This window comes from Toxorhynchites rutilus, chromosome 3, assembly GCF_029784135.1.
Source record: "Toxorhynchites rutilus septentrionalis strain SRP chromosome 3, ASM2978413v1, whole genome shotgun sequence".
NCBI lineage: Eukaryota > Metazoa > Arthropoda > Insecta > Diptera > Culicidae > Toxorhynchites > Toxorhynchites rutilus.
In genome coordinates, this window is record NC_073746.1 from 35,855,087 (window position 1) to 35,867,945 (window position 12,859).

Sequence of the window (12,859 nt, forward strand, 5' to 3'; positions counted from 1 at the left end):
ACATTTCTATTAGAAATTTATTATCTCGTTTTCGTTTTTCGAAATTAAATTGAGGTCAATGTAATGGGGACACGTTAAATGAATAATAATGAAAATATTAATAAAAAATCTGTATTCAACAATACACTGCTTTTCAGGAGTTTTCAGGAGGCAGTTTGATGGTTTGGGGAGCATTTTCTCAAAAAGGTCTGGTTTAGATAGCTTACCATCAACACGAATGAACAGTCATAAGTTCAACGAAGTACTTCAGAATTATTTACTGCTGTTTTTGTATTAAAAACAATTTGAAAATTGGGCATCAATTCATAAAATCCGGAAGGTTATGGCATGGTTTAATGAATAGGGGCTTCAGATTCTGGACTAGTCAGCTTGTTTACCAAATCAAAACCCTGTCAGGGACTTATGAGGAGTGATCGTATGAATAGTAGATGCAGCTTCGAAGCAGTATGAGTGATTTGAAGAGCTTAAACGAGCAGTATCTTCTGCGTAGAACGAAATATACACTACAACATGTCGCAGCTTGGTTGAAACCACCCCGAATGGGTTATTTGAACTGATTGAGAACTAAAGGTGTCCTACGAATTAGAAACTTATTGTAATTCATGTGAAATTGACGTCAATGCCATTTTTAGGCGCCCCACGAAGAAACTGGAGTACCTCAAGATTCCATTTTAGTGTTCGAATTCACCTATGCGGACGACAACCTTTCAGTGGGGAACACGCATAGGGCATCAAGCATCAAGCATCAAGATCCGGGTAGCTATCAATGATATCGGTAAATGGGCTGTCAAACGAGGTTTCCCACTAAAAATTTTTTAACGGCTATGCGTTCGGGAGCCAAGATTTTTCATGTTTCTTTTCTTAAATGGTTACATCTAATCCCCCTCTCCCCTCTCCGTGGGCAAGCGTGAACATTTTCGTAACCCCTACCCACCCTAAAGTTGCCCGCGTGGTATGTGGACAGCCCCTTCGACGTTGAGGATGTCTTTGAACAATTGGTACACTGAATAGATTCCGAATTCCGAATATTCAACCCATTTGACTTACATTTGGGTGGTATTCAGTCAGTGAATTTGCTACTATGTGAAATTTTTATGATTTCGAGAAAAATGAACTTGAAGTTTAGTGCTTCAAGGGGTTTTCGTTGATCATTCAATACAATACAATTTCGATCTGTTATTTCTGTTACACGCTTGACTTTCCAGGTGTGATAAATGTTGTATGTAGCTTACAAAGCGCTTAACCTAATGCAATCTATAGCTCGATTTTTTTTTTATTTTGCGAAATTATCTATCTATTTTATACAATAATTTACTTCACATTTTAATTCAAATTACGTTTATGAAATATATGAATAGAATTCTACTCTGGTAGTAATGTTATAACTTTTGTTTTTTGTTTTTGTATGTATACAAAGGTTTGTATTAATTTGTGGGGTTCTTTTTATTTTTTTAAACTATTTATTTGTCAATTCATCAACGGGCTTTAAGGGCCCCAATGATGTACTTAAAAGTATATAAAAATCTAAATCTAATTTTAAATCTGAACATGAATCAAATGAAATCGTATTACAATTAATTACATCAAATTACAGTCATTTTTCTGTGAAAAAAGTCACAGGACGGTTGTGTCCGGAACACGATCGCATAGTTGACGTAGGATTCCGTTAGACTCACCAATGTAATATAAGATAATAACCAATACCGAACACAATTATCAATTTTTCTCATCAGTAAAAACATGTTATTTTAATATAGAGAAAACATATTTGAAATGAAAAGGTAATTTTATTTTATGATTTTTACTTTCTGAGTGTTTATTCAACCCAATGCGAATTTGAATTGAATTAGCAACCACTAATACTATATGTAGAGCAAATGAGAAATACCTTTTTCTAATATTTCTTCACTTTTCCAATTTGTCTCGCCGTATAAACTTTCCTTGGGTGAAAATGAACACAACAAAACAGACAGCTTAAACCAAATGACCCGTTCTCGAGCGGGAACACGAGAACATATATCAAGTCATTTTTAACACACCTGCTACCATATACAATTTCACACTTCCACTTGTGCTAATTTTTTCACAATACACGATCGGTCATTGATATGAAATTTCACGAAGCAACCAACATTAAAGTTAAAAATTTATATTTTATTTGCTAGAATTAATGGTATCACTCACCTTACTTGCAATATAAAAATGCCCCCGACTTGCATATATTTGCAATGCCGAATTCCCTCGGGCACCTTGGTTTTGATATCTCTGTTAGGGAATTCATTTCGGTAGAAACAAAAGCTCCCCCTACTTTCATGTATTTGCAATGCCGATTTCCCCCAGGTAGCTTGATTTTGATGTCTCTGTTAGGGACCCTCCGCATGTGTTGTTAATTTCGACCAATCAGAAGTGGGTATTTCCGTTAGGGTAAGGGTTGTGATTTTTCATTTGTTCGATAGTTAGTTTCATGTCATATATTATTTTCTTCAATATGAAAAATTGTAATGGAGTACCGAAATCGATTGACGCAAAAATTTCAAGAATCCATCATGAAATGACTGAGCAATAAGCGTCGACGTGCTCGATTTTCGATTTTCAATTTGTACCCCACTATGTTTCCGAAAGACGTAATCCTACGTCAAAAGAGCTAAATCTCCGACGTAGAATCGTTCGGGATAAATGGTAATCGAACAGCCTGGCTACCCTGTTGAGAAGTCTTTGCAGATCATTTAATCCACCGAACATGCCGTAGTTTGTACGTTGTGCAGGCAATCGTAACATCGAATTATTTCGGAGAGCGCGAGGTCGAACGTTGAAATTTATTTTGACGTAGGACTACGTGTAACCGGAAGATATAGGGGGTGAAATGGAAATCTAGGCACTGCACAAGTAGGAAAAAATGCAAGATTTGGAACGCTTATTGTTTATCTGGATATCGGGCCCTTGCCCTCGGTGTGGTTCTCCTGGATTGCGATATATCCACGATATTCGCACCTGGATTTTCGGCCCACTTGCTTTTCGCAAACAACGAATTCCAATATTTTTGGTATGGAAACACTTTATTTTTTATCAAAACGTAATTTCACACTCCAAAACTTTATTCTACAATACTATTTACAGCAATCTACTAACTCTTAATTCTTTGTAATTTGGTAAATTTCTCCACTCAATGACTATCCAACTATTCTCCTTAAGCTTGGGGTTAATAATAATTTCCTTTCTTTCCTATTGTTCACACTTTCCCATTTCATTTCTCAGTGTTTTAGTGTTCGTGAACCCAGGTACCCACAATATAAAAATCTAGCCCATGCCGCAAAACTGATCATGTCAGAGGAATCCGTCTCCATAAAATCGCAGTGTATCCAACATTCTCGGCCGCGCTGAAATTATCTAATTTCTGAAAAGACAAAACTCTCGCATACTAAACCGGCAGCCATGTTTTTTTTAAGTTTCGCAAGGTTGGCATGCTGGGGGCAACAAACATATTTTTTCCACTGGTCTCTTTAGTAGTCCAGTAGCTGTCCTCAAAGTGACTACTCTGACGACTCCGTCCATACCAGGATGCAGTTGAATGATGCGACCCATTTTCCAACGAGTTGGTGGTAAATTTTCGTCGCGTATAACTACAAGCTGACCCACAACAATTTGGATTGGCGGTTGCCATCGTTTTGTGCGCCCCTGCAATTGTGCCAAATATTCCGTCCTCCATCTTTTCCAGAAACACTGCAAAATTTTCTGAGTTGCTTGCCACTGCTTGAGTCGGTTCATCGGAATATCGGTCACACTCATCTCTGGCAATTGTTGCAAGCTAGTCCCTATCAGAAAATGCCCTGGAGTGAGTGGTTCCAGTTCGTTTGGATCTTCGGACATTGGGATCAAAGGTCTTGAGTTCAGGCAACATTCGACCTGAACTAGTAATGTGCTCATGTCTTCGAATGACAACACCGAATCCCCTAAAACCTTCATTAGGTGAATTTTTGCTGATTTCACCGCAGCCTCCCACAAACCTCCAAAGTGTGGGGCACTAGGTGGGTTGAAATGCCACTGAATACCCTCATTCGCACATTCTCTAGTTATTTTCTCTCGGTTATCAGTTCCTCTTAGAAATCTTGATAATTCCCCTAACTGGTTACGAGCTCCGACGAAATTAGTACCGTTGTCCGAAAAAATGTCCGAACATTTTCCCCTTCTTCCAACAAATCGTCGCAAAGCCTGGATGAAACGATCCGTAGATAGGTCAGTTACCATCTCCAGATGTACTGCCTTTGTACACATGCACACGAACACAGCGACATATGCCTTAGAAGCTGGTCGACGTGGTGCATGCCGTATGAAGACGGGTCCAAAGTAGTCTACACCCACCTTGATAAATGGTCTTCCGGGGGTCACACGCGCCGCTGGCAAATCTCCCATGAATTGCTGTATTTGAGTCGGCTTCAATCGAGCACAACGATTGCAGTTGTGATACACAAAACGGGCTAGATTCCGTCCTCGTAGCGGCCAATATCGTTGTCTCACTGTTGCCAAAAGCAGTTGTGGACCTGCATGGAGCAATTTCTTATGAAAATGTTCAAAAATCATCCTAGTTATAGGGTGCCGTGCTGGTAGAACTATCGGATGTTTCCTATTGACACTTTCTAATGAATGTTCCAGTCTACCGCCAACTCGGATCAAATTCTCTGCTGAGAGGGTTGGGTTAAACCATCGAAGTGGAGAGCTCTCTGTGACCGGTTCGCCCTTAGATAATGCCTTCCACTCCTTCTTGAATTCTTCCTTCTGCACGCTGCGAATTATAGCATATTCTGCCTCTACTAACTCCGATGTTGTGAGAAAATCCCGTGAATTCTCCTTCTTTCCTTGTTGTTTCAAAATGTTCATCAACCGGAGCCAGTATGCGGTACGCCTCACCAGGTCCGTGAACGATGAAAACTTGCTGAGATACCAAACCGTGAAAGTATCCTGCTGCAATGTCGCGCAACTAACCGCTGACTGACGGAACTCAGCTTCTGCCTCTGTTGTTTTAGCTGGAACTGGATGAATCGGCCAGTGCCGTTGGGATTCTCGTAGCCATGACGGCCCTTCCCACCAAAGATTGTTCCCAATAATCTCTTCAGGAAGCACGCCCCTTGAAATAAGATCGGCTGGATTCTGGCATCCTGGGATGTGGTTCCAGGTACGATTCTCCGCAGTCTGCTGTATTTTTGCCACCCGATTAGCCACAAAAGTTGTCCATGTGGAAGGGGTTGCCCTTATCCACTGCAGTACGCACGTTGAATCCGTCCAAAAATAAACCACTGGATTGATTTTGATAGCAGTTGAAATTTGCTCGGCTAGCTGCGTTGCTAGCAGCGCTCCGCACAACTCCAGTCGTGGAATGGATTGGGTTTTCAATGGCGCTACCTTGGATTTCGAGGAGAGTAGTGCTATGTGAGTTGTTCCCATCAAATTGCAACTTTTCAGGTAAGCACACGCTCCGTATGCCTTCTCCGAAGCATCTGAAAATACGTGCAGCTCAATGATGATTGGATCCGGTACCAAAACACAACGTTTTATGGAGATAGTGTTCAAAATGTGGAGTTGTCTGTGAAATTCTCGCCATTCATCTCTTGGTCTTGAGGGAATTGGACTATCCCAATCCAATTTCCTTCCATTCGCATCTTCAAATTTCCACAGTCGTTGCATAAAAAGTTTCCCCACTGTGATAACTGCGCCAACTAGTCCTAGAGGATCGAACAGTCCTGCGATAATAGATAATACCCTTCTTTTTGATAGCGTATCTGTTGGGTGTTGCTCCGGAACTGAAAACTGTAGTTTCAGTCCGTCAGTTTTTGGTAGCCAAGTCAAGCCTAACATTCGCACTGCTGGGTCTGGATCAAGTTCAACATGATCCTGTCTTCCCAACGCTAAATCTTCCTCTGGTACACCATGAAGAACTTCCTCGCAGTTGGAAACCCATTTCCGTAGCTTGAAACCTCCACTTCTCATTAATGCTTCAAGCTGAACCCTCAAATCTACCGCCTCCTTCACATTATTCGTTCCCGTCAATACATCATCCATGTACACATCCTCGTTTATTGCCTTGGCTGCTTGGGGAAAGTTGGTTTGCTCATCATCCGCTAGCTGTTTGAGCGTCCGTGTAGCCAAAAACGGTGCGGGTTTCGTCCCGTATGTTACGGTGGACAGCTCGTACGTTCCAATTTCTTGCTCGGTGTCGGTTCGCCATAGGATACTCTGTAGCGGCTGATCCCCTTCATCCATGATGATTTGACGAAACATCTTCTCAACGTCTGCTACCAACATTATCCGTTTTGTGCGACAACGGAGAATTATCGATCGAAGATCTTCTTGGATTACCGGTCCCGCCAATAATGCATCGTTCAGAGAAATTCCACTCGAAGTCTTGCAGGATGCGTCGAACACCACTCTAAGTTTCGTCGTCGTACTTGTTTGTTTGATTACTGGATGATGTGGAAGGTAACATCGTTTAATCAGATTATCTTGGTTCACGCGTACCCTACGCATGTGCCCCAGGTGTATATATTCCTCCATAAATTGGGTATATTGACAACGTAGCTCTGAGTCCCTTAAAAGTCTGCGTTCCAACCATTGAAAACGCCGTAGTGCTATGTCCCTAGATTCACCAATTTTATCCATGACATTCGCATCCTTTGGAAGAGAGACCTTATATCTTCCATTTGAATCTCTCCTAACCGTCCGAACGAACTGCTCTTCACACAGCGTTTCCTCTGGAGAATAATTATTTGGAATGACCACTTCTTCACACGACCAAAATCTTGTCAACAGTTCTTCAAGATTAACCGTAGACGCGACGTTACAGTGATATGACGCGATGCTCGATGAGATTACTGTTCCCGCTACCACCCATCCAAATACCGTTTCCGAGAGCTTGGGTAGTCCATCCCCTAGATGGATTTCCTTTCCTGGTTTGAAAAAGGTGAAGAATTGCTGGATTCCGAGAATTAAATCTACGGATTTCGATATAGCGAATGCTGGATCTGCTAGGGTTATGCCGTGTGGTATTTTCCAATTTGTGGTATCGATGCACGTAGATGGAAGATTTCCCGTGACTTTAGGGAGAATTAGGAATTCCAAGTTACATGAATACCCCCCTACCCTGGATCTGACCTCTGCCTTGACCGAATGCGTCACTCTCGTATTGACCTGACCGACACCTGATACTGCCACCTCAGCTCGATTACGTTTGATTCGCAAGAGTTGTGAAAATTGGTCTGACATAAAATTACACTCCGACCCCGAATCAAGTAGTGCTCTGGCTGGATACGTAATTCCATTCTCACCCACCACTAAGACTACCGCTGTAGCAAGTAATACGGACGATGTTCCCTTGGATGCTGTATTTGAGGTTACTACAATGGTGCCTGATGATGTGCTTGGTGTGTTATCCTCCACATTGTGTTGAAGTCCCTTGCTGCTGCTTTCCGTAGAGACCCTTATCTCCGACGTACGCTTAGCTGGTTGGACTTCTTCCGGCCGGAAGCATACTAAGGTATGATGCTTTCCCTTGCAATTACGACACACATATCGAGAATTGCATTCCGTGGCTTGATGCCCACGCCGGAAGCAATTACGACATAATGCTAGGCTTCGCAATAGTTTATCGCGAGCTGATACAGGCAGGGATTGGAATTTCGGGCATTGGTATAATAAGTGGCTACCTGGACACGCTACACATTGTCCGCTCGAGGATTGCGATGCACTGTGACTCATTTGTGTCGGCAATTTTCTTTTCGGTTGAGGGACATAATTCAACTTTGGTTCGATGGATTTGGTTGGCAGCGAGCTTAGCACCCTTATTCTCTTCTGAAGAAAATCTGTTAGATCCTTCACTGTGTCCTGATCTATTGTTGCAGAATGCTCTTCCCAGCTTCTGCGGGTGGTTGGGTCCAATCGTGAACACAGCAAATCCAGCAGTAACAAATCCTTGTACTCGGCTGGCTGTATCAATTGATCCAGCGTTTGAAGAATGCGCTCAAAAGCCTCTAGCAGCGACTGAAGTTCCACGACCGACTCCTTTGCGACGTTAGGTAGGTTGAACAATGCTTGCACTTGTCTACGCTTCAGTAATTTACTGTCATTATACCGCTTCATCACCGCCTCCCACGCAATCTTATAATTCGCCTTGGTGATAGCAAGTGAGTCTACCAATGACCTAGCCTCTCCTACTAAGCAACCCTTAAGATAGTGGAATTTTTCTACTTCTGGCAAGTCGGATTTACAGTGAATTAACGATATATAGAGATCCCTAAAACTCAACCACTCATCAATATTACCATCGAATGTTTGCAGTTTGATTTGTGGGAGCCTAACGCGTTCATAAGTTGAATGTTGGTTTTGTTCTATTCCGCGAATTGAAGGGTTCGACTTCACCTCCGGGTCCTTCACCTTCTCTAGTAGCAACGATTTTGTCTTAAAATATCTATCGCCGAATTCCGATCGTTTCGTGGGGTAGGTATCGTCAACTTCCTCGAAATCTTCGTGCATCTCGATGTCCATCGTTGCTTCGCTGATTTGTTCCCACAGTTCGTCAAGTTTATCCAAACGAACTGTCGCTTCAGTCGTTAGAGTGTCATCATCCATCGAATTGACGAAACGGCAAATATCGTTGAACATACCCTCCAGTGCCTTTAGTTTCGCCAGCAGCGCCTTGAGTGAATTGTTCCTCGTAGTTGGTGGCATGATTCCAAATTCCAATTGGGTTTGAGATATGGGAGAAATAAATTTGTGTAAAATCCGCCAATGGCCTAGCTTCGACTAGACATATACAATAGTACCACTGACCTTCACAAAAAGAAGCGTGTAGCGTTTCTTAATTGTATACGCTAACGTCGAATAAACTTCTAATATTCAATAACAGTGTGCCGGCTGAACATCGGAATCACATCTGCGGCTCCTCAATAGTCAAACGTGTAATATTTATTTTCCGATTATGTGCGCCCCTCGGTTACACGTCCAACGAAATGGTAAACAAGTGTCAAACCAGTACAAGTGTGCGAGATGAAAACAATTGGTGTAATATCAAAACAAACTCCAGCTTCGGCTGGACATATACGGTGATGAACTGACCTTAATAAATAAAGGAATCCTATATGCGGTGATTTGCGACGGATTTTCCTGAATGAGCGGTGATAATGTGCGGTGCGATGCTCAATTCAGTTAGCAATTAGTCTTCTGTTCCTCAATGATGCCAATATTATGGTACGACCCGGTGCATATATCGGTTCGACTTCGGTTGTGTGGGTGTTTTTACCGTGGAATAGAAATGTAAACAAACGGTGTAGATCCGACCAAAATGTCTCAGCAGCGGCTGGACATAAACTTGTGTATATTTACCTGGACAAACCAGGAAAACATTCCGGTTTGAAAACAAGAGTGTTGTGGCAGCAATAGCAGTGAATGAATTGTTTCAACTCGTCGTTGACCTTGGCTCAATGTGATGACGATATGGTATCAGCATAAATCGATTGTGTTTAGTGGTGTGCGTAGACTTCGTAGGATTCCCACTGTTGTTTCTCCGATTGATTGATGAAATGTATGCCGTGATAAAATGTTTTGACGTGTCGGTATGGTATCGCTTCAAGTTCGGTCTCGAATGATATTTCGATTCGTCTCCGTGGATTGTGACGGCGGATAGAAGAAGTAAAATCGAAAATGTGTGTAGTGGTCCTGATTTGCCCAGCAACAGCAGGACATATAATTATTAGTTGTTTACCTGGACGGGCCAAGATAATTTGCCCAATTTAATACGGTGTGAATCCTTTTGCAGTTTATTGTGTGCCTCGATGTGAATTAGCAGATGGCAGTAAAGTTTTGTGTGAGCGTGATGACGATTCCGTTGGTTGCAAAATCCTTTTGTACGGATCCGGTTCGAAGGACCAATGTTTATCTGGATATCGGGCCCTTGCCCTCGGTGTGGTTCTCCTGGATTGCGATATATCCACGATATTCGCACCTGGATTTTCGGCCCACTTGCTTTTCGCAAACAACGAATTCCAATATTTTTGGTATGGAAACACTTTATTTTTTATCAAAACGTAATTTCACACTCCAAAACTTTATTCTACAATACTATTTACAGCAATCTACTAACTCTTAATTCTTTGTAATTTGGTAAATTTCTCCACTCAATGACTATCCAACTATTCTCCTTAAGCTTGGGGTTAATAATAATTTCCTTTCTTTCCTATTGTTCACACTTTCCCATTTCATTTCTCAGTGTTTTAGTGTTCGTGAACCCAGGTACCCACAATATAAAAATCTAGCCCATGCCGCAAAACTGATCATGTCAGAGGAATCCGTCTCCATAAAATCGCAGTGTATCCAACACTTATAACTCGAGCATTTCTCAATAGATCGCAAAGGTGTTTGCATCAATTGATAGGAAATATATCTACGCATCTATCATAACGAATAACATTTCATTTTTCTTGAAATAAATAATTGAATAATTGTGAAATATCAAGCATTGTCAAAATGCACTATGTGCCCATTTTTGATTGGTCCATTTTGTGCTCCCCAAATCGTACCGACCAAAGCGGGCAACCAGAGCAGCAGCGAAATAGAATGAAGCACGATTGGAAAGGAAAAAGAAAAAAATGAACGAAACATTGGTCGCAGTCTCACACATGCGTAATTCTCGAGCCAGCCAGTCAGCTCGAAAATCCCCGCTCCGCTGCCGTAACGATCATTCTTTGTGTGGACACCGACTGGACAACATCGTTGCTGGACGGGCTGGACGGTGAGGGATCGAGTGCCTTTCTCAAGGCAAGAGGGCGGAGGGTGGTAGCGCTGGAGTAGAATAGAGTAGAGTTGTCAAAGGGCCTTTCTCAAGGCTAGAGACGAATGAACTGCAAAAGTTTAAAGTCTCTATAATACAATACCTTCCTTCCTTCCGTAACGATCATTCTCATTCAAACCGTACACCACATCGGTTCGCATCACAACACATCAACAAACCAACCCAAGCAGCCATGTCTGGACATGGTAAAGGAGGAAAAGTGAAGGGAAAGGCAAAATCCCGCTCGAACCGTGTTGATCTGGAGTTCCCCGCAAGGGTAGCTAGGCCGAGCGCGTTAGTACCAGTGCACCAGTCCACCTAGCCGGCGTTATATAGTTTCGGCCGCCGAAGTGATCGAGTTAGCTGGCAAAGCTGCTCGCGACGATAAGAAAACCCGCATTCGGAACAGAACACATTCGGTTCGGTGGACATCAAGACAACAGGCAGTTGCAGCGAGTGGCGAGTGGCAAACGCAATCGCAAAACGGCATCAGGTAGCAGAAGAAAAAAGTTTGTTCTTTATACAAACTGCTTTGGTGGCAAATCCAGAACAAGGCGGCATCGAGGGCGTTCGGAATGTTTTTTTTCAAAACCACGAGTACTAAGTTTTCTAAATTGGAACCATTCCATAAAACAAGGCGCTTTTCAGGGCTATTAAACCTTCCAAAAAAGAGTTTAGGAAATACAGTTCAATGCTTTCTAAAACATTATCCAAAATAATAATAAAACACAAATTGATTTTTTCATAATTTGTTTGCCAGGATCTGGTGAGTATGTGAATTTGGCAGTTGTTCTGAGCTTATTGATAGTTGGGGAACATCAGAGGCAAAGACCTCTGTATAGTCAGCTTGTATTGGCCTCCGAGAGCTGCGGTTAGCCGCAAGCAACTTGTTGACAAGTGCTCATTCCTTCCTGAGCCACGATTAATCTTGGGAGACTTCAACTCTCGCGGAACTGCCTGGGGGGAACAGTACGACGATAATCGTTCTTCGTTGATATATGACCTTTGTAACAGCTTCAATATGACCGTTTTGAACACTGGGGAAACAACACGTGTACCTAAACCTCCTGCTAACCCAAGTGCTCTTAACCTCTCGCTTTGCTCGAATTCACTATCGTTAGATTGCAAGTGGAATGTAATCCAGGATCCCAACGGTAGTGACATTTAGCTAATTGGACGGACATGTAATGCGACTTATTTAGTTGGACATTTTTGTAAACATAGAGATCCAAATTATGACCCCACATTGAAAGTCGACACTGTACCACTGTCATCGCAAATGTTCAATTACAGGTTAAAATCGCCTCCAATGCGACACTGAGTGGTGGTAATGCGACGTGCCATTGAATGTATGTAATTTACTGTACAATATGTCACAAACTGGATGGGAAGAAATTTTCCAACTGTGAAAGCTGTGGCGAGTGGCAACAAATCGCTAAACAGGAAGGTTTAGCCGAACAAGGTGGGGATATCGAGTGATAACAAAACAATAAACTCTTTAGATTGAACATAATTTTGTGATCCTGAAAAGGACCCTTTTTAGCCTGCATGTGAATCCAACGAGCGAACAAATCGTAATGAATGTATTTTTTTGCCATCGCTCCCTTCGTTCGCTCATTCGTTCGTCTCGTTGGACTCGCCCCTCTGGCTGAGTCCGCCGATTTGTCTCTATCCTGTGAGTGTGTACCGCTAGAGTATAAAACACGCGGACCCCAAATAAATATCTTATTTTCTTTCAAACCGTAAACCCGTGTGGTTGTACGGCATCGGCATCGTGGACGTAACAAAGGAGGACAAGTTAAGGGAAAGGCAAAGTCTCACTCGAACCGTGCAGGTCTCCAGTTCCCTGTTGGTCGCATTCACTGATTGCTCCGCAAGGGTAACTAGGCCGAACGGATTGGTGCCGGAGCACCAGTATACCTAACAGCGATTATAGAGTTTCGGCCGTCGGAGTGCTCGAGTTGGCTTGCAAAGCTGCTCACGACAATCAGAAAACTCGCATCAAGAACAGAGCAGCTTCGGTTCGGCGCTCATCAAGGCAACAAT

At 42.5% G+C, this 12,859-nt stretch overlaps 1 protein-coding gene across 1 annotated transcript; it reads right to left on the bottom strand.

The window, feature by feature from the left end:
• Positions 1-3,441: 3,441 nt before the first annotated feature.
• On the bottom strand, positions 3,442-8,715 carry LOC129773030 (uncharacterized). The gene has a single exon (XM_055776582.1). It carries the CDS (start codon positions 8,713-8,715, stop codon positions 3,442-3,444), a length of 5,274 nt encoding a protein of 1,757 aa, XP_055632557.1.
• Between the last annotated feature and the right edge of the window lie 4,144 nt (positions 8,716-12,859).

Bases quoted from the DNA above. Each gene is read 5' to 3' on its own strand.
- LOC129773030 (XM_055776582.1), bottom strand. From the start codon at position 8,715: ATGCCACCAACTACGAGGAACAATTCACTCAAGGCGCTGCTGGCGAAA.